Source organism: Elephas maximus, chromosome 8 (genome assembly GCF_024166365.1).
Source record: "Elephas maximus indicus isolate mEleMax1 chromosome 8, mEleMax1 primary haplotype, whole genome shotgun sequence".
In the NCBI taxonomy this organism is placed as follows: Eukaryota; Metazoa; Chordata; class Mammalia; order Proboscidea; family Elephantidae; genus Elephas; species Elephas maximus.
Window position 1 is genome coordinate 65,002,928 of NC_064826.1, and position 23,489 is coordinate 65,026,416.

The window sequence follows — 23,489 nt, forward strand, 5'->3', positions numbered from 1 at the left end:
TAGGAATTATTATTTTAGCCATTTTTTAAATAAGGAAATTGAAGCTTAGAGTTATTTTACAATTTGAAAAGAGCTGCGTAGCTAGGGACTTTAGGAGATCTTTAAATTAGGTTAAAATTGGGATATACTGTACACACACGCCCTGCTCTGCAATTTGGTCTTTTTGTTTAATCTTTTTTAATGTGTGTATTGGAAAGTCTTCCATGTCAGTAGAGGTAGCTCTTTTAACCACTGCATAGAATTATGTATTTGGATATGTCATATTTATTAAGCTATTTTCTGTATTTGTGGATAATTAGGTAATTTCTCACTTTGGGTCACAAACAGTGCTGCAGTGAATTTCCTTGTACGTACATCTTTGTGCACATTTGGAAGTATTTATACAAATAGATGTGGAATTATCAGGTCACATATGACATGTCGATACCCCAAAACCCACTGTCGTTGAGTCAATTCTGACTCATAGGAGAGCACGACCCTGTAGGAGAGCAGAACTGCTCCGTAGGGTTTCCAAGGCTGTAAACCTACTTTTTAAGGAAGCAGACTGCCACATCTTTCTCCTGCTGAGCAACTGGTGGGTTCAAACTGCTGACCTTTAGGTTAGCAGCTGAGTTCTTTAACCACTGCACCACTAGAGTTCTGATAAAATGCTGATAGCTGTATTCAAATTCTGTTTTTTTCCCTGTACTTTTCAAAGTATATCTTTTTCCCTGTATCCTCACAAACACTGGATGTTATTGGTCTTTTTTTTTTTTAAATCACTTTTTCTGGGTGAATACGTGGTTCTCCCAAAACAGTACTTGTTTGAATTTGCGTTTGCTTATTTTTTAATGAAGCTGAGCATCTTTATAGTATTTATTAGATATTAGTTAATTTGTTAAATTATCAGTTTCCTTTTTCGTTATTTATATATGCAATTGTTTGAGTTGATGAAGCAATATTTCCTCCTAATCTTTGACTTTTTTTTTCATGACTTCTTTATGGTATATTTTGTTGTACAGCAGTTTTGTTTTTTTTTTAAAGTTGAATAATTTATTCATTTCCTTTAGGACTTCTAGGATCTGTGACTTTTTATTGAGGCTCTTTATAGCCTAAATTAGTTAAACGTTGTCCTAAAGTGCTCAGCTGCTAACCAAAAGGTCAGCGGTTTGAACCCAACAGCCACTCCATAGGAGAAAGATGTGACAGTCTGCTTTCATAAAGATTACAGCTTTGGAAACCCTGTGGGGGCAGTTCTACCCTGTCGTATAGGGTTGATTTGAGTCAGAATTGACTTGACAGCAGTGGGTTTTGGTTTTATATTTTCTTTTAGTATCTTCATAGTTTATAAATCTTTTTATTCCTAACTGCTCTTGATTTTAGTTAGTGATATGAAATAGGAATATTCTTTTCAGATGGATAGCTAGTTTCGTTTTCTGCATACCATTTACTCAATAGATCACTCTCATTAGTTTAAGTAGAAAAATAGATCAGTGGAACAGAATAGAGTATAAAATCGGTCTGACTTGCAAGCGACAACATTATTGCCGCCTTTTTTGGGGTTGAGATATTGGGGCTCAGCCAGAGATGGAGGGCTGTGGTAATCTGCTCGGCCTGTTGTAGAACAATGAGATCATGGCCCTGTGTGACACCATCACCAACCACCTGGTGCAGCCTAAGGACCACGAAGATGCCATTTGTGTAATATTAGTCTGCTGTCAAAGTGTAGAAGAACTTCTGAAGTATAAAAAAGTCCACCAATAAATAATATTTAAGTACTTGTTAACTGGTTATATCTCCACCTACTGAAAGATAATCTTTTTCAGTATTCAAAAGGTTATTGAAAAAAGCAATCACAACTGAAACTGAAACACCAGAGCCAATGACAAAGAGAGAAGACATCCAACTCTTTCAGAAACGGGAGGAAGAAGATAAAAAAAGCTGAAAAGTTGATTTTTGACAATTAGCAGAATTCCGTCACTGGTTCTGTGAGCCTCTTAATTCTTAGAACCCTTTTCTGGGACTACCTCAAGATGAATGCGGAACACACCACTTCTGGCATGATGTCAAGCTTAGGTTTTATTACAACACATGGCAACAAAATGTGTAGACTACCATGAACAGAAATTGTGAGCCTCCATTTGTTATCACTAGTGAAAGAAGAATTTCTTTTTCTCAGCCCCAACCTAGATTCCTATGGAATGACGTGTGCTTCCTCTTCCCATGGGTTAGTTATGGTTGGAGTGCTGAGACTGTCCACCAAGGGAACACTTGTTTGGGCATTTTTAAACAAATTTTGGACCCATATGCTGACCTTTTGTGGAAAATACTTGGAAAATCAAATTTATCAACCTGAGAATTGTTAGAGAGTGTTCCATTGCTCCTGGAACATTATGTTGATGTTGTTGTTAGGTGCCGTCGAGTCAGTTCTAACTCATAGCGACCCTATGCACAACAGAACGAAACACTGCCCGGTCCTGCGCCATCCTCACAATCGTTGTTATGCTTGAGCTCATTGTTGCAGCCACTGTGTCAGTCCACCTCGTTGAGTGTCTTCCTCTTTTCCGCTGACCCTGTACTCTGCCAAGCATGATGTCCTTCTCCAGGGACTGATCCCTCCTGACAACATGTTCAAAATATGTAAGACGCAGTCTCGCCATCCTTGCCTCTAAGGAGCATTCTGGCTGCGCTTCTTCCAAGACAGATTTGTTCATTCTTTTGGCAGTCCATGGTATATTCAATATTCTTTGCCAACACCACAATTCAAAGGCGTCAACTCTTCTTCAGTCTTCCTTATTCATTGCCCAGCTTTCCCATGCATATGATGTGATTGAAAATACCATGGCTTGGGTCAGGCGCACCTTAGTCTTCAGAGTGACATCTTTGCTCTTCAACACTTTGAAGAGGTCCTTTGCAGCAGATTTGCCCAGTGCAATGCATCTTTTGATTTCTTGACTGCTGCTTCCATGGCTGTTGATTGTGGATCCAAGTAAAATGAAATCCTTGGCAACTTTAGTCTTTTCTCCATTTATCATTACGTTGCTCATTGGTCCAGTTGTGAGGATATTTGTTTTCTTTATGTTGAGGTGTAATCCATACTGAAGGCTGTGGTCTTTGATCTTCATTAGTAAGTGCTTCAAGACCTCTTCACTTTCAGCAAGCGAGGTTGTGTCATCTGCATAACGCAGGTTGTTAACGAGTCTTTCTCCAATCCTGATGCCCCGTTCTTCTTCATATAGTCCAGCTTCTCGTATTATTTGTCCAGCATACAGATTAAATAGGTATGGTGAAAGGATACAACCCTGACACACACCTTTCCTGACTTTAAACCAATCAGTATCCTCTTGTTCTGTCCGAACAACTGCCTCTTGATCTATGTAAAGGTTCCTCATGAGCACAATTAAGTGTTCCGGCATTCCCATTCATCGCAGTGTTATCCATAGTTTGTTATGATCCACACAATCGAATGCCTTTGCATAATCAATAAAACACAGGTAAACATCCTTCTGGTATTCTCTGCTTTCAGCTAGGATCCATCTGACATCAGCAACGATATCCCTGGTTCCATGTCCTCTTCTGAAACCAGCCTGAATTTCTGGCAGTTCCCTGTCGATATACTGCTGCAGCCATTTTTGAATGATCTTCAGCAAAATTTTGCTTGCGTGTGATATTAATGATATTGTTCCATAATTTCCACATTCGGTTGGATCACCTTTCTTGGGAATAGGCATAAATATGGATCTCTGCCACTCAGTTGGCTAGGAAGCTGTCTTCCATATTTCTTTGCATAGATGAGTGAGCACCTCCAGCATTGTGTCTGTTTGTTGAAACATCTCAATTGATATTCCATCAATTCCTGGAGCCTTGTTTTTCGCCAGTCCCTTCAGAGCAGCTTGGACTTCTTCCTTCAGTACCATCGGTTCCTGATCATATGCCACCTCTTGAAAGGGTTGAATATCTACTCATTCTTTTTGGTATAATGACTCTGTGTATTCCTTCCATCTTCTTTTGATGCTTCCTGCGTCGTTTATTATTTTCCCTATAGTATCCTTCAGTATTGCAACTCGAGGCTTGAATTTTTTTCTTCAGTTCTCTCAGCTTGAGAAACACTGAGCGTGTTCTTCCCTTTTGGTTTTCCATCTCCAGCTCTTTACACATGTCAGTATGATACTTTACTTTGTCTTTTTGAGAGGCCCTTTGAAATCTTCTGTTCAGTTCTTTTACTTCATCAATTCTTCCTTTTGCTTTAGCTGCTCAACGCTCAAGAGCAAGTTTCAGAGTCTCCTCTGACATCCGTCTTGGTCTTTTCTTTCTTTCCTGTCTTTTCAGTGACCTCTTGCTTTCTTCACGGATGATGTCCTTGATGTCATTCCACAACTCATCTGGTCTTTGGTCACTAGTGTTCAATGCGTCAAGGTCATATTTTGGCTCTCGTGATCTTGGTCTGATTTTCTTCAGTTTCAGCTTGAACTTGCATATGAGCAATTGATGGTCTGTTCCACAGTCAGCCCCTGGCCTTGTTCTGACTGATGATATTGAGCTTTTCCATCGTCTCTTTCCACAGATGTAGTCAATCTGATTTCTGTGTGTTCCATCTGGTGAGGTCCATGTGTACAGTCGCCGTTTATGTTGGTGAAAGAAGGTGTTTGCAGTGAAGAAGTCATTGGTCTTGCAAAATTCAGCTGGTCTTCCTTGTAGGCGTATGGATATTATCCTATCCCTGACAGCTTTGTACTTCAGGATAGATCTTGAAACGTTCTTTTTGATGTTGAATGCAACACCGTTCCTCTTTGAGTTGTCATTCCCAGCATAGTAGACTATGTGATTGTCCAATTCAGTATGGTCAATGCCAGTCCATTTCAGCTCACTAATGCCTAGGATATTGATGTTTGTGCATTCCATTTCATTTTTGATGATTTCCAATTTTCCTAGATTCATACTTCGTACATTCCAGGTTCCAATTATTAATGGATGTTTGCAGCTGTTTCTTCTCATTTTGAGTCATGCCACATCAGCAGATGAAGGTCCCGAAAGCTTTACTCCATCCACGTCATTAAGGTCGACTCTACTTTGAGGAGGCAGCTCTTCCCCAGTCATCTTTTGAGTGCCTTGCAACCTGGGGGGCTCATCTTCTAGCACTATATCAGTCAATGTTTCACTGCTGTTCCTAAGGTTTTCACTGGCTAATGCTTTTCAGAAGTAGACTGCCAGGTTCTTCTTCCTAGTCTGTCTTAGTCTGGAAGCTCAGCTGGAACCTGTCCTCCATGGGTGACCCTGCTGGTATCTGAATACCGGTGGCATAGCTTCCAGCATCACAGCAACACACAAACCCCCACGGTACGACAAACTGACACACACGTGGGGGTGGAACATTATAGAAACCAGCTATTATGTTTGAGCCAAGTGATCTAGAAGCCTTTTATAATGTAATCATTTTATGTGGTACCAATGAATATGACTTTAATGGAAAGCAGACAGTGGGTAGTGGAACTGGAGACCAAGCTTTATGTACTGGAAACGAAGCATTGTTGAACAAAAGAGAACTGAGTTTACCTCTAAAACACTGAGCATCATATGTCGTCATAAAAAATCTTCTATACAGAAACTCTTCCAAATCTCGCGTCAGTAATGTCTGATTGATTTCAGGTGTTAGAACTGACATGTTTTAGTTGAAATACCTTTCTTGACTGTGGATCGACTTGTGAATACTTGTCTGTTTCTACAAGAGTTGCAGAAGATGTTCTGAGAACGTAATTCGGTTCATCAGATAAGTCCCACTTTAGGTGTTATAGCTAATGGTGTGCCTTAGAAACCAGGTAATCCTTTCATTTTACTTAGTGAATATTGTAATATCTGTACTTTTCAAGTAGGAAAGGATTAATAGTGTTCAGGGTTTCACTTCTTAAGTTTCTTGTTTGTTTTTATCTAAATCTAGATAATTAGATGTTTTCCAAATGCATGTCACTACAGTATTGTTTAAAAAAAGATGAAATATTTTGAAGGTGTTTAATGTAAACTCAAAATTCTAATTTTAGAAAACTTGAATGACATGACATTCTTCGTGCAAAAAATCCAATGATTTAGCAGGTAGAGAAAAATTTACTTGTTTAAAAAGTTGAGAAACATTTTTCAGTTATCCGCTGTAGTTCAAGCTAAATATATTTTATAATCTAACATTTCCTGAACTGTTTAGGGCAATGATAAATGCTGTTCCCCAAACTGACCTTATTCTTACCTAAGCTTCAGTTAACAGTTTCATAGACCATCTATATTAGCACCTTGTACAAAAAACTTTTAAATAGATTACTCATCTTCCTCTTTGTTAATCTTGGAAGAGGTGACAAAAAACCCACAAATTTATAACATATGCATATATATGTGTATATATACATCCACATCATAAATTAGAATTATTAGGAATTGACTTCTAATTCGTGGTGCTGTGTTTGAGTTAGAACATTGAGTTTCCAGATTAATTTCATAATTGCTTTGAAGTTCAAAATCCTTTTCACCCAGCAACTGGATTTAATTGGTAATTTTAATTTACAGAAGTGCCATTTAGACAAAAAATTCAACTGGACAATTGTGATAATGTATTGTACATGTTAAGTTTTACCTTTAGCTCTGCTCGTGATCATCTAGGGTGATTGATACATGAATGTTGGAAGCAGGAGGCGAAAACTCACCTTTTTTGTTTTTTTAATTCCATGCCTCTTAGGAGTGAGAGTTGACGTGTTCTAAAATAAGAACTTAATAAAGGAGGGAAATCTCGTGCCTTCTGTAAGAGTAGTGTATTGTTTAGATTTAATTTACAGTTGTCTTACTGTTAGGTAATAAAGTTTTAGGCAGTTAACCAAAATAAAGTAAATTTTATGGCTGCTTTAAAAAAACAAAACAAAACAAAACTTTCTCAAGGCCAAAACTGTATTATCTTTTAAATGTGGTTTTGATTGTATGTTTTCCTATCTCATATGACCTGTTTCCATAATTCTTTTTCAAGCGCCTTGTTAGTTTCTATGAAAAGAACCTGGGTAAGACTTTAATTTTGATTGCCTTGAATTTGTATGTTAAATGAGATACAGACATTTATTACAGTAATTTTGAGCATGATCATCTTTATAATCTTAAGGCTTTTAATCTTAAGACTGTGGCGTTATATTTATTCATTTATTCAGGGTATTTTGTGTTTTTTGGCTATGCTTTATTGAGAAGGAAGTTCTTGCACACTTATAGCTAATTATTCCTGGGTATTTTATAGTTTCTGGGTTTTTTGGATTACATTTTCTAAAGCTCTTGATATTTTATTTGTATATTGATTTTTTTTTTTATCCTGTTACCTTATTAACTCTGATTATTTCTAATAGTTTTTCTGTTAAGCCTCTTGGATGTTCTAGGTATACAATAGTTTAATCTGTAAATAATGAATTCTGATTTTCCTTTTTCAATTATTTATATATTTTTCCTAGATGCTCACATAATTTACCCAAGTATAAGCAAGCTGAAGATTAAAAGTATCTTACATTATTTCTTGTCTACAGAATGAAATGGTGATAGTCTTATTTCTAGATGCCTCCAAAATTATATGTGTCACATACCATTTCCTATATGCTATCTTAGAGTTTATTTTATTTTATTTTTTGCTTTATAGATTTGTTTTTATTTTAAATAAAATAATGAGCACAAATGAACTTTACAAACCAGCCTGATTGGAGAAGAATATTTCGATAACAGAGCATTTTTTTTTCTTTTTCTAAATTGTACTTTAGATGAATGTTTACAGAACAAACTAGTTTCTCATTAAACAGGACACATACTGTTTTACGACATTGGTGCGCCCCTTTAGCCTTGTTTTGTTCCATGGGCCTATTCAATCTTTGGCTGAAGGGTGAACCTCAAGAGTGACCTTATTACTTAGCTGAAGGGGTGTCCAGGGACCATACTCTCAGGCTTTTTCCAGTCTTGTCAGGCCAGAAAGTCTGGCCTTTCCTTTTGAATTAGAATTTTGTTCTACATTTTTCTCCAGCTCTGTCCGGGATCCTCTATTGTGATCCCTGTCAGAGCAGTTAGTGCTGTACTGGTTATACTGGACTCAGAGCATTTTTAGATCTTGGAAATATATCAGGAAGGTGTTAATTTATTTCTAACAGTTATCCCATATTTACTTTTCAAAATTTTTAAAGAAAGAAACAGTGTATTCTAACAAAATTGAGCTATGTTCCAAAGTGAATATCGTCTAAACCCTTGTTTTATAATCAAACACTCAGACATATTAGCAGAAGGAGCCCAGTGGCAAACATTAATGGAATAATTTCCAAGCAACCAACCACTGATTTTCAGGGCATGTGAGACCCAAATCCCAGCTAACTTTTTTTTTTTGCATATTTAAAGTTCACTTCCTTAGCCATCTTGCGCTGTAATCTTAACAAGTGTTAGTGTTTTTGAAAAGCAGTAAATACATGTTTTTGTCTGTTGTTGTTTGCCATCGAGTCCATTCCGACTCATAGTGACCGTATAGGACAGAGTAGAACTGACTGCCCTTATAGGGTTTCCGAGGAGCGGCTGGGGATTTAAACTGCCAACCTTTTGGTTGGCAGCCAAGCTCTTAACCACTGTGCCACCAGGGCTTCCCACTTCTGTGTAGGCAGTGTGTGTTCCTAGGTTACTATATATATTTTTTTATATATAACATACACACATTGACAGTTTTCCAATAATCTGAATGCAAAGCACAGCTGAATTAGCAGGGCCAGCTTTGTAGGCAATAGACATGATTTCTCTCATCTTTGACATTCTGTTCTGCTTTTTATTTTATTATAATCTTTTCTATATGTTAAAAAAAAAGTCCCTTATTCTTAAATTTTAAGATTTTTGAGAACACTTCAGATTTTTTTTCAGGCACTGTTTAGATACTTAATAATTGAATTTAATTGAAGATAATCAGTTTTTATTATATTAGATGAACTTGATAACGTATGCATCTCTTTCAAGTATTTATTATATTAAGAGAGGAATTGGATACATATCTTCAGTTCTTTTCCAATAAATAAAATATTTGGGTAGGAATGAGGGACATCAGTTTCTTATGGCTACATCTGAAGACCAAATTTAGTGGTATTTTGAAAGATTTAGGTTAGAAAGAAAAAGCTGTCAAATATCCTATTTATTCTTCAGCTCTTTAGTAATACTTCGATAGTCATTTCATAGAAAAGCTCAATGAGAATTGAATTAAAATCTATATGCAAGTAAAATGATAGATGGCAGATGGTAACACTTTAATACAACCCAGTTCAATTTGGAATAGAAATCAGTTTCAATCATTATATAATTGAAATACAGTTATAATACTGGCAAACTATAATCTTGGGGCTAGTATAGATCTAGGATAAAACAGGTTCAGTGAGATTGTTTGCTTAGGTAGCTTCAGGATATTTTAGTTTTATCAGGAACCAATAGAGCATTGCAGCTAATATGGGGTATTCTGAATTTGTAAAAGACAATGAATATTGCTATTCAAATAATGTATTCTGTGGCTACTATTGTCTCCTAACTTATTAAAAGTGTTAGAATGACTCAAATATTTTTGATTAGCAAATTATTTTTATTTTGCTTCAGTTTCATTTTCTTAGCATCTCAATTAATTTTAAAGAAAAAAATAACTGTTTAGAGGAAATTCATCATACATTTTTTAAACTTAAGTTTGGATATCTAGCTGAATTTTTTAACCGATGGAAAACCTAAAGCTTTTTTTTTTGGATTATGTTATCTTTTTTTGTTTGCTTCTTACTACAGGTTTTCAACACATACTCCAATGAAGACTATGACAGGAGAAATGATGAAGTTGACCCTGTAGCTGCTTCAGCTGAGTATGAACTTGAAAAGCGTGTAGAAAAGCTGGAACTTTTCCCAGTGGAACTAGAGAAAGGTATATGAGTTCTACAAAGTTTATAATATTATGTTGCTATGTTAATAATACAGAAATTACTTATTTCTCCTAGAGGTAGACTTTTTCCTATGATTGGCTAAAGTTTTAGTTCTCATGGAGTATCTTATTTATTAAATTTCAAAAATAGTTGATATGGATTCTAGGTAGATGGTGGATTGAAAGACTCTCTCCTCCGTTTCCACTCCAACCGAAACTCATCTGCTTTAGTTATCTGGGATGGCAGTGAGGACTGGGGAGCTCTGAGTGAGTGCTAATGCTTCATTGGTTATCCCGGAAAGAGCTGGTAGAGGTGAAAGCCCTGAGAGAATTGCTTGGAGCAGGTGACATGTGTTTTATTTTACTTTTGGTGGAGGGAAAGTAGTCATACTTAGGTTTAGAATGTGGTAGATTAAATATGGGGAGAGCTTGCCTTTAGAGAATTATGGACTGTTGGGTTGAAAGCAGTGGTGTGCTGCTAAATGTTTAACAACTAGCTGTTGGGTAGGAAGGGCCTCATTTATATAATTTTATCAGTTTCCATGGGTAAATAATTCCCACCATGACCGATTTCAGGTAACCAACTTAACATCAACTGGCTCACAGTATTTCTAAAAAATGAGCCACTACGAGCTGGCTGCAGCTCCCCACTGTATAAAGATCATCATTGTTACATGGCCGTGCTTGATCTTCCTGGTTTCTGTGGAATCCAGGAAGATCTAAATGACAGCAATACGTCCTCACCACCTCTGAGGGGAGAGTGCTGAATGAGAACAGGGACAGCAGGGAGCAGAGGGACTTCATCCTAAGTTCCCTCCCTGGAATGACAGCATGCATGCTGCAGTACCTGCTAACCCCCAGGACCAGGGGCTGCCCTGTTTATTATCATGTAAGATGGGCACCCAGGAGCTGGACTGAGGACCAATGAACAGAAATATAAAACATCTTTGGGAGTTTTTTTTTTTTAAAAAAAGCAGAACAAATAGATGACAATTTGAATAACAAAAAGAAATAAAATAATCCCAGTAAAGGTACTCACGTATGGCTTTAAAAAGACCTTCTTAAGAAAAATATTGATTTTTAAACTAAAAATTTCAGTATAGGAATTAAAGAGGAGATGGTTGTTGTTGAGACTCAAATTGGTGACCTAGATGATCAAGTGTAAGAAATGTCTCAAACTAATTCTCAAACGATAGAGCAAGAAATCCAAGGGGAAAAATCATGAAGAAGATCTAATGCGAAAAAAAAAAAAAAAAAAAAACCAATAGGGGTCGAGAGGCAATTATTATACAAATAACTCAAGAAAAATCTCTGAGATGAGAAAACGGCTTGAGCCTCATATTAGAAAGGGCTTACCTGGTTCCAAGTGAGAGTGCCAAAACAAAACAAAAGCCCCACCCATAGGCATAAACCAGTTGCTACTGAGTTGATTCCTACATAAAAAAAAAAAAAATCCTAATCTCCAAAGATAAAACAAAAATCTTTGAAAATACGAAGCCAAAAGAAAAAAACAAGCAAAATTACTTCCAAACAACCAAACCCAGATCCATTGCTGTAGAGGTGATTCCAACTCCAGCGACCCTGTAGGAAACAGTAGAACTGCCACATAGGCTTTCCAGAGTAAAACTGCCCTATAGGGTTTCTAGGGTAAAACTGACCCATGGGGTTTCCAAGGCTGTAATCTTTACGGAAGCAGACTGCCACATCTTTCTCCTGTGGAGCAGCTGGTGGGTTTGAACTGCTGACCTTTTCGTTAGTAGCCAAACGCTTAACCACTGTGCCATCAGGGCTCCTTGCAAAATTACTTACAAAGGAAGAATAGGCTAGCATCAGAGTTCTCATTCTGAGCAGTGGAAACAGGGAGATACAATGTCATACATACACTACTGAAAGAAAAAAAGAACAGTGATCCCAGAATCCTATCTCTCGCCCCGAGAACATTTACCTATTCTGGTAAAAGAAAAAAATTTAATGGATTTAAAGAACATATCGCCCACATAATTCGTATGAGTAATTCGCTTTCAAATCACCAAGGGGGAAAAGAAATGAAGAGCAACTTGTTCAAAACAACAAAAGGAGGACAAGGGAGGTGAAAACTTTATTAGTATTAAGTGTAAAATTAGCAGACCGCATAAATATAAAGAATACTAATAGTTATACTAAACATGACTGACCAAATGCTCCTATTAAAAGACAATTTCAATAAGAGTATGAGAGTGATACTTTCATTTTTCAAACATTTAAAAATGGAAAAATTATTCTTAGCTCACAGGCTGTACGATAACAGCCTGGGTCCAAATTTGGCCCATAGGCTGTAATATTATGTACCTGTGAGAGCAAAAAAAAAAAAAAAGAGAACAATCCAAATATACGTCAGTTGTAGAATAGGTAAATTGTAGTTATCTAAACAATAAAATATTACTCAATAGTGAAAACCAATGTATCACAGTTCCAAGCAGCAATGTATATAATTCTTACAAACATGAAGTTGAGGGTAAAGAAAAAGCAAATCACGGAAGTCAGTCAGTATAATTCCATTTATTTAAATTTCAAAACCAGGAAAAATTAAACAACATATTGTTTAGGGGTACACAAATAAGTGGTATTAAAAAACAATACTAAGGAAAGGAAGGGACTGATTAATACAGTATTTAGGATTACAATTACTGGGGGCAGAGTTATGTTATCAGGGAGAGGGATAGGCAGTGGGCTTTAGGAGTATGATTATGCTCTGTGTCTTTGTTGATACATGGGTATTTGTTTTATTTTTGCTCTTTAAACAATGTTTTGTAGATAAATATTTTATAAACTCATATGTGTGCTGTATTTCATAATAAAAATTGAACTGGAAATTTAAACCAGTAGAACCAAATGAAAAACAGTTGTTGGACATTCTGATACATTTCTATCAGAACTGGGCAGATCTGTAGACAGAAAATAAGAACATAGAGAAGTGGATTAATGTAATCAATGAACTCTATTTAAAGCTATACTAAAAAAAAAAAAAAACTTATCCTTTTGAAAAAATACAAAACAACTCCTTTAATATCAGGAGGATTTGAAAATTGTCTTCATTCCTAGAAAACCATTATACCAGAGATGATTAAAATTTCAAACCATCTGGGAAAAGATTACACTTAACAAATTCTTCACACACAGAAAAAAAGTTTTACCCAGGAGAAAAGTTAATAGCCTTAAATGCTTTCTCTAAAAGATAAAAAGTAAAAGAAAAAAAAAATACACTCATCTTAGAAATCAGGAAAAGTACTACAAAATAGATCAAACCAGGGAAGAGAATAAATAAAAACAATGTTAATGAGATACAAAAGAAAAAAAAAAATTTTTCTAATACAAATGAAGGCAAAGCATTTTCATAGAATAGACCAAAAAATAGATTAACCCTTCACAACACTGACTAAACAAAATTTGAAAGCAAATACATACAAGTTAGAAATGGAAAGCAAATGCATACACGTATATTTTATAAAAGTAGTCAGTCACTGGGTTTCTTTGGTAACAAGGGCAAGTACTTAGAAGGAATCAACTGTTTCTTAGAAAAATATGAATTACCAAAATCAACTCAAGTAAAAGTATAATAAATTAATTTCCATAGAAGAAACTGGAATGGTAAGATATAGCATTAAAAAGGCCCTAGAACCACATGATTCTATGGTCCCACTAAAGAACGTGTAAACCCAATGTTGTTTAGATTATTTTGTAAAGTTCTTCAATTCATATATGGAAACAATGTAGCAGTTCACACTGAAAACTGTTGTGGTGCAAAAAAGATACTATAGTACAACCTCCATTATGAGTATATGTTTTAAAATTGGAATAAAATATCAGATACGTTGTTGTTGTTAGGTGCTGTCATTTTGGTACTGACTCTGTGTACAACAGAAGGACACACTGCCGGATCATTGCTGTGTCTGAGCTCATTATTGCAGCCCCTGTGTCAATCCATCTCATTGAGGGTCTTTCTCTTTTTCAACGACCCTCTACTTTACCAAGCATGATGTCCTTCTCCAGGGACTGGTCCCTCCTAATAACATGTCCAAAGTTTATGTGAGATGAAGTCTTGCCATCCTTGAGTCTAAGGAGCATTCTGGTTGTACTTCTTCCAGGACAGATTTGTTCAGGCTTGTGCTGTTCATGGTATATTCAATATTCTTCACCAAAATAATAATTCAAGTACACCAAGTCTTTGGTCTTCCTTATTCGTTGTCCAGCTTTTGCATGCATATGAGGTGATTTAAAATACGAGGGCTTGGGTCAGGCACACCTTAGTCCTTGAGGTGACATCTTTGCTCTTCAACACTTTAAAGAGGTCTTTTGCAGCAGATTTGCCCAATACAATACCTCATTTGGTTTCTTGACTACTGCTTCTATGGGGGTTGAATGTAGATCCAAGTAAAATGAAATCCTTGACAACTTCAATATTTTCTCCATTTATCATGATGTTGCTTATTGGTCCAACTGTGAGGATTTTTGTTTTCATTTTGTTGACATGTAATCCATATTGTAGGCTGTAGTTTTTGATCTTCGTCAGTGAGTGCGTAAAGTCCTCTTCACTTTCAGCAAGCAAGGTTGTGTCATCTGCGTATCACAGGTTGTTAATGAGTCTTCCCCCAGTCCTCGTGCTGCATTCTTCTTATAGTCCAGCTTCTCAGATTATTTGCTAAGCATACAGACTGAGTAAGTTTGGTGAAAAGATACAACCCTGGCACACACCTTTTCTGATTTTAAACCATGCAGTATCCCCTCGTTGTGTTCGAATGACTGCCTCTTGGTCTTTGTACGGGTTCCTTGTGAGCACAATCAAATGTTCTGGAATTTCCATTATTCACAATGTTATCCATAATTTGTTATGATCCACACAATCATATGCCTTTGTGTAGTAAAAGAAACACAGGTAAACATTTTTCTGGTATTCTTAGCTTTCAGCCAAGATCTGTCTGACATTAGCAATGATATCTCTTGTTTTATGTCCTCTTCTGAATCCATCTTGAATTTCTGGCAGTTCCCTGTTGATGTACTGCTGAAACCACAGTACCATATCAGATATAGAAATGTTTTAAAAGAATATATTTTGTACAAATAGGATATTAGTTTATGGATACAAGATGGCTCATTATTAGGAAGTTTATCCACATGAAATTGAAAGGAAAAAACCTAGGGTAATATGCTCAGGGTTTTCATGAAATTCAGCCATTTCAGGTAAAAACTTTGAATAAGTTAATACATAAAAGAAAATACCTAAATATTATACCAATTATTGATTAAAATACAAGCAGAAAATTCTGTTTTTAAACTAAGGGAACTCTAAAAAACATTTCCTTTAAAACTAGGAGTCTAATTTGGACTTTTCTTTATCACTATTATTATTCAATGTTACATTAGAGATTCAAAGGATCTCAAAGGAGCTCTAAAGGACCAAAAAGGAAATAATCAGTGTAAACAACAGAAAATAAATGATGGAAGTATCTCTTTTTGCTGATGATATTGTATACCTAGAAAACTAATTTCATTCTAGTTTAAAAATCTCAGAATTGATAAGCTAATTTGTCAAGGAGATTGGGTCCAAAATACATTTAATAAAACCAGTAGTTTTTCTTCATATTCACAATGAGAACCTAGAAATAAGTATGGGAAAAATCATTCATTTATAATAGCACAAAATAACAAAATACTTGTTAAATTCATTTCTAAGAAAAACATAGAAATTATCTTTAGAAAAGTATAAAACCTTTCTGAAAGATATGAGATCTAAGTAAATGGAAAGAAAATTCCCTCTATAAATTAATACATAAATTTAGTACAGTTCCAAATACAACTGTCAACAAAGTTGGGTTAGAGGAGGGAATTGGGTAAAATAATATTCACTTTTATATGGAAAAATACATATGTAAGTGTGAAAGAGGATATGAAAGAACTTAATTTATCAAATATCTAAACATATTTGTAAAGCCTCGTTGATTAAAACAAAGTGTATCGATATAGCATTTGATCATTAGAGCAAAATAGAAAATCCAGTGAAAGATCTTAGTATGCGTGAGAATTTACTGTATGACACATAAATGACATTTCAATTTATAGGTGAGTGCTGTATAAATTGTTCTTGTGTAATTGAGCATCTTTCTGGAAGAAAGGGCCCTGGTGGCATGGTGGTTAAGAGCTCGGCTGCTAACCAAAAGATTGGCAGTTCAAATCCACCAGCAGCTCCTTGGAAACCCTATGGGGCAGTTCTGCTCTGTCATATAGGGTCTCTGTGACTTGGAATTGACTCGGTGGCAATGGGTTTGATTTTTTAGGGTATCAAAATAAAATTGGATACCTTTATTACATCATATATGAAAATAACTCTATATGGATTAAATAATTAAGTATTAAAAATAAAATAAAAGCATTTGGAGAAAATTTACAGGCTACATCTATCATCTAGGCCCATGGGAAGAGAAACGTTAATAAGATGGGAAACCCAGACATTATAAAAGATGAACCAATTTAATCACCAAAATTAAAATAAAATTAAAGGCAATGATATAAAACAAAATCAGTAGGTAAGTCATGGGTGATAAACATGGAGGAAATTTTGCATTATAGATGGCAAGTACTTAGTATCTATACTATATTAAGAACCCTTACAAATTATTGGGAAAAAAAGAAGAGGTAAAAGTCAGTATAAAATTTGACGGTATGCTGAAGAGGAAATTCAGTGACCCATGCTCATATGAAAAGAGGCTCATATGTCACTAGTAAAAAAAAAAAAAAAAAAAAAAAACTAATAAGGAGAATGTTAAATCAACATAGATTTCTTTCTTCAGAGAGAAAACAAGCTTTGTGCCCCAGTGTGTGGTGATAGCATCTTTAATAGTAACCAACCTTGCTGTCTTTTCCATCTCTTCCTGTCCTGCTTTGCCTACTTGGCTTTCTGCCTTTCTCTAGGACATTAAACAGAGAAATGCAGGGTGGCTGCTCGGTTCTTGACAGTACAGCCACAGGAATCAGTGGCCTTTGAGCATGTGGCTCTGGACTTCACTCGTGCTTGACCCATCTCAGGGAAAGCTGTACAGAGTTGTGATGTTAAAAAATATTAGTCATCTGGTCTTCATGGGTTAACTGTGCTCTTCCTTGTACTGCCCTCCAATCTCCACCCTGCCCTTCTAGGTATTTTGTACTGGGATTGAGGATAGCTCAAGTTAATATAGCTTTCCCACAACCAGGTTTTCAGTTCTTTAAATACTAGTAATTTCCTAGTTAGAGCAAGGAGAAGAGCTATGAAAGGAAGGAAGAGACTTTCACCAAAGATTGAGTTCAGGCAGGGAAAGTGGGCTTAAAAAGTAAGAAGTAATTTTCATGCATGGTATTTTGAGAAAGAAACCATTTAATGTCACAACAGTACAGAAATCTCACATTTGAGTGTAATGAGTATGGGAAAGTTTCACTTGCAGCTCAACATTGGCTGGATATATGATAATTCATATTCAAGAGAAACCCTATAAATATAATGAATGTGGGCAGGAATTCAGCCAGAGATCTAAAATTCATACACACCAGAGATTTTTATACAGAAGAGAAACCCTGTCATCATCCAGTGTAGAAGAGCCAATGGTGATCTGTCTTCTTTTAAACAGCATAAGAACAAACATGGGGAGGGGAATCCTTTATGGATGTAAACACTGTGCGAAGGCTTGCAGCCAGCATTTGTCACTTCATCAACATGAACAAATTCACACTCAAGAGAAACCCTATGAATGTGATGAATATGGGTGAAAATTCAGTCATAGAACAAGCCTTTCTATATAGACACGTGAATTCATGTGGGAGAAAAGAACCCCTATACATGTTACCAATTTGTAAGAGCATTCACTCATACATTTAGCTTTGATTTGCACAAGAAAACTCATACTGGGGAGAAACTCTAAAAATATGCTGAATGTAGGAAGATCTTCAGGAAGAGAAAGCCTTTTGCTGAACATTATTTAAGCCAGAGAACAATGTGAATGGAATACGAGAAATCACATGTATGAAACATTCTAAATGTAATGAATGAAGAAGAGTCTTCAGTGATTGCTCATAGATTAGTCAACATGAAAGTTTTCACTTTGGAGAAATAACCTACGCTGAAAATCAATGTGGAAATGCCTTCAGCTGGAATTCCCATCCCAAAAGTCATCTTGGGAAAACTCTCTATTATAAAGATTGCTTTAACACACAGTTGAGCAAAAAAATAAAACTTTTGCAAAAGGATATCTTTTTAAACGTACATAGAATGAAAATGTAGGATCGAGAATTGTACTTGGAAATACTTAAAGCAGACAAAAGTTTAGACAAAACAATAACACACGTGAGGAGTGTGCTTCATAGTTCAATCAGGTATATGAGACTAATGGGCACACCAGCCCCAAAACAAAGATGAGAAGGCAGGAAGGGACAGGAAAACTGGGCAAATGGAAGCAGGGAGCCCAGGGTGGAGAAGGGGAGAGTGTTGACACATCATGGGGTTGGTAACCAATGTCACGAAACAATTTATGTATTAACTATTTAATGAAAACCTAATTTGGTCTACAAACTTTCACCTAAACACACACACACACACACACACATACACACACACACACGAAATACTAAATAAGCATTGCACTAGATGCCCATGAGAAAAAAAATACTTAAAGCAGAATTTTATAAAAGGTGATAACCAAGGAGATGAGCCCTTTCTGTAGTAGCGATTAGAGCTTAAAAATCATTTAAGCATCTGAAGCATTCTAGTGAGAACATGGGCTGGTTTTCCAGTAATAAATCATCACTGTTGATAAGTTAGTGTCTGTTTTTTTTTTTTTTTTGCAGTTAGAAACCATGATTGCAAAGACTGAGACTATCAGAATATAACATTGAGTGATAACCAAAGATGTGGAATCTGTCTTTTATTTCATTGGTGTTGAAATATATATTTATGGGATGAACAAATAGAAATATGGATAAATGAACACATGATTTATAAGTGAACAAAAAAACATGTTTGTCAGTATTGTTCACAGGGCCAATAAAATGGAAACTGAGTGTCTTTTAGTAGAGAAATGGGTAAGGTATGCTACCATCTCCCCATGAAATACTATGCAGTCATTAAAAATGATTTAGAGCTAAGTTGATATCCATGAGGTAATGAATTAGGGAAGTTGCAGAGAAGTATGTATAATATCTCATTTGTGTAAAGCAAATAGGAAGTAAAAACAAGCCCTCCATAAATATGTACATGCATATATTGTGGTGGTGGTGGTGTTAGCTGTCATGGAATCTATTTTTGACTCATAACGACCCCATGTGACAGAATAGAACTGCCCCGGTAGGGTTTTCTAGGCTGTAGTCTTTATGGGAACAGATCACCAGGTCTTTTTTCCCGTGGAGCCTCTGGGTAAGTTAAAACTGCCAGCTTTTTGGTTAGCAGCCTAGCGCTGAAGTATTTCACCACCAGGATTCCTTTTAGCTGTAGATAAGTATACATCTTGGTATAGTAGCCTTAAGGAAAGTACCCAAAGAAGCACATCATTTTATTAGCAAGTATAGAACAAGTGGAAAAAAAGAAACGCAGACCACTTGAATAAAGAGGAAATTTTAAATATGTTATCATATTTATTTAAAATTGTGTGTGTGTGTGCTTATGGCTAAAATAATTCCTAGGATTATTTAGAGAGTCAGTGTTTTAAGGAAGATTTATTATTCAGTAGCCAAATTATTACCTTTTTTTGGAATCACAGTGAATTGCTAACAATGCCTTTTTTGGAGTCTTGTTTGATATCCCTGTTCCACAGAACAGAAGAAAATTCTGCCAAGGCAAGTATGTCATATGGCCAGTTCGTAAAGAAGAAGAAGAAGAAGAAAAAAAAATCAGAAGCAGCAAATAGGCCTCACTAGTTAAATATGAGCTATTGTAAAACCTAGCTTGTTGCTTTTTTGTCTTTTTTATAGATGAGGATGGACTTGGTATAAGTATTATTGGAATGGGTGTTGGGGCAGATGCTGGACTTGAAAAACTGGGAATATTTGTCAAGACAGTAACAGAAGGTGGTGCTGCTCAGCGGGATGGCAGGTAAGCTAATTACTGTTGTTAATAATTGAAATTTAGGAACCTTTCCTGGAAATTTCTTTCAATAGTAGCTTGCTTTTAATTTTTTAGAATAGAATTTAAGAGTGTGTCTTGGGTGTAAAAACGTTAAAGCCCTTGAATGACTTTATGATTCACAGGCAGAATGCTTGCTTGTTTTAGTATGTATTAGATAAATGAGCGGATGGATGGACAGATGGATGGATGGATCAGTTTATCTGTATCTGTCTACCTTTGTACCTATCCATTCATTCATCCATCTAGTGGGAAGTGAGTAGAAGCATGAGTGTATATAGTTGAAGAACGTGTACCTAGGGAGATCACTGTATAGTTGTATATCAGAAATACGAAAACAATAGTTCTGGATCTTTTAAAAATGACAGAGGTAGTATGGAAAATAGGAACGCTAATTCTACTTTGTGGTTAAGAGCTCAGCTGCTAACCAAAAGGTCAGCAATTCAAATCCACCAGCCACTCCTTGGAAACCCTAAGGGGCAGTTCTACTCTGTCCTGTAGGGTTGCTATAAGTCAGAATTGACTCGATGGCAATGGATTTTTGTTTGTATGTGTTTTTTTGGTTAATTCTGCATTGATGGTAATTCAGTAAGTAGGTCAGTGTTTCTCAAAATGCATTCTATATGAAAACAGGTTCTTGAGAACAATGTAAACCTGGGGAATTAAAATATCTAGGAGTGGGGTGTGGCAGCCTGAACTTAAACAGCCACCGTGGATAATTCTGAGGTACACCAGGCCATAAAATAATTATTGTTTTAGGTCATAGCTTTCATAATCTCAAGGTATGTTTATCTTTAATATAAAGATTTCAGGTTGTGGCTGAAGCAAAAGGTTGGCAATAGAAATAAAAGTAAACCCAAAAATATGAATGCCAAATTCAAAGAAATACTATCTTATTTTTTAGGAACACTGAATAACTGGCTTTGATTTTTTTTTCCAATTTATAAGTGTATATCACTTAACCATCTTCTCAGGAAATTATACAGTACATTGAAAATAATTTGTGAACCCCTGGTGAGATATATAGTAGCACTATTTCTTTTGTAATCTTAAAAACACGTGTTGATATATACCAAGGATATTTCCTAAGGAGAAATAAATTCATTTCTTTAGATAGAAAGGCACGTCTTCAGTATCATCTCTTTTCCATAAGGTCAGGGGCCATATTTTAGTCAACAGCCTTATTTGAACTCCTGTTACCAAAAAAACCAAAAACATTGTCTATTGATTCCGACCCATAGCAACCCTATAGAGCATGGATGGATTTATATATGCTTTTCATAGACAACATTTGAAATGAATCTTTTGAGTGGATGTTCAACTAACTGCATGTGTATCATACTTAAAGAAAGTGGATTATGAATATTTTGTGTTTGAAAGTAATTTATTAAATGTCAATCCATTTCAAAATAGTTAAGAAATAACCCCTTTGCCCTGTCAATGAATTACGTAATAGCCGTAGTAAATACTTCTCATTATTAATTTAACACCTGTCTTCCAAGTGAGCTAAAATTTGTAAAATCTATCTCATTTATCTTTGAAGTTTCATGAAAAATTTAAGTCATCCTAAATGATAGGAAATAATTTTTATAGTTATATACTCCTTATAGTTAGTATCCAAACAATTTAAATTATTGTCTAATTAAGTAAAAATAAGTAAATCAACCACAAAGGCAAAGCAAAATACAAATTAACTTAAAACAGAAAGAAAATTTTATATTCACCATTTAACCGATTCCTGTTTGTTCTAAACTCAGAACTCATTTTAAAAATCAGGTTTGTTTTTTATTAACCTATTTCCTGATTTTTTCCACCTGTTTAGTTCCAGTATTTACACCTATATGAGAACTTTATCAGTCCTAGTTTACATTTCCACAGTTTTTTTTTAAATGAATGTTTACCTAGTGTAATAAATCTGCTCTTGTTATAATTTGTGTTTAATAAATACCTCAGTGACTATATTAATAAAGCTAATGTGATGTAGAGGAATGAGTAGTCTTTGGGATCAAGTGGACCAAGAATCTAATTCCATACCTACCCCTTGCCAGTTGTGGCATATTGAACAAATTACTTAGTTTTTTTTTTTTTTTTTATTATTATGGACATTGCAGGATTGTTGTAAGCATTAAATAAACTCATGTAAGTAAGAAATTTTACACAGTAATGTTGGTGTATGAAACTATTCTTGAACCAAATAGGAATAAGTTTAAAATTGAGTAAAACATGGCTCTTAATTATAGGAAGGCTCTTATTGAAAGCTATAAAAAGTTATACAAAATAGGCACAGAATCATAAAAATTTGCATTTATTTTTTAACCTACAACTAAAAAAAGCTATCACCATGTGACCTTGGGCAAGTAACTTTCTTTAGACCTCTAGTCACTTCAGTTTCTTAATAGCACTTCTTATATAAGAAAACTATTTCAATGTATCTCAGGTTTGTCACACTTCCTTTAAGGACTGCCCTTAGGATTTAATTTTGAACATGAATAAAGAAATGCTGAAGTTTGTCATGTGTAGCTGCTTTAGTTTATTGCAAGATAGTCATCGTGAGACCATGAGATGTTCACTTAGGACTGGAGAATCATAACAATTATGATTAGTCTACAGAAGGATCTCTTGCCTCTATCTTCTCTTAAGGAAGACACAGAAGTCCATTGCTTATATACAATTTTATAACCTTGGCTTCACAGGATAAGAGTTAGATGATGCCAGGTTTAGTGTGTTGCATCTTTTCTTCAACCTCTGACATTTGCCTAATGTTGTATCTTTTAGAGATTAAGGGGTTGTTTACAACATTCCTAATGTCTCAAGATCATCTTACAGAGATATAACTGTATATTACATTTATCATATCAGGTATGAGTCAAGCCAATTCAGAGAGGTTGTTTACCACATACCTCACATGCTTCACATACTCCTGTTTTTAAATTTGGAGATTGTCTGCTTTTAAGTCACATTACAAATGACTTGTGCATCTGTGGTTTAAGAGCATTTATAAAAGCAAACATAGTAATGTCTTATACATATTATATAACATAATAAAATGCCTTATATGTAACAATGTCTTGTACATATTATGTGGCTTAAGGACATTACAGAAATTGCATAATGTACATAACAAATAAAAAAAACCCATTGCCATCAAGTCAATTCTGATGCAGTAACCCTAGGACAGAGTAGAACTGCCCCATAGGGTTTCCAAGGAGCAGCTGGTGGATTCATACTGCTGAACTTCTGGTTGACAGCTGAGCTCTTAACTACTGCACCACCAGGGCTCTGTGTATACAGCAAAGACTGTTAGATAAACTAACGTATACAAAAGCTTCTTTTCTCCCCGTCCTGTACCTGCCCCGCCACCATATACAAAGCCTTTTTGATGTGATTGTTTTTACCCCCTTCTAAACCTCTCACCACAGTAAGAGTGTACCTGCCCCGCCACCACATACAAAGCCTTTTTGATGTGATTGTTTT

At 35.5% G+C, this 23,489-nt stretch overlaps 1 protein-coding gene and 1 pseudogene across 11 annotated transcripts in view; both read left to right on the forward strand.

Moving 5' to 3' along the window:
• The window catches only part of PPP1R9A (protein phosphatase 1 regulatory subunit 9A), a 364,328-nt gene that overhangs the window by 189,359 nt on the left and 151,480 nt on the right, over positions 1 to 23,489 (forward strand). For all 11 annotated transcript variants that reach the window (XM_049894806.1, XM_049894804.1, XM_049894811.1 and 8 more), the window contains 2 exons: positions 9,769 to 9,901; positions 19,865 to 19,985. In XM_049894806.1, the coding sequence (XP_049750763.1) occupies positions 9,769 to 9,901; positions 19,865 to 19,985 (254 nt within the window). The remainder of the gene's footprint in view (positions 1 to 9,768; positions 9,902 to 19,864; positions 19,986 to 23,489) is intronic.
• LOC126082084 (uncharacterized protein C3orf38 homolog) lies at positions 1,484 to 5,546 on the forward strand (annotated as a pseudogene).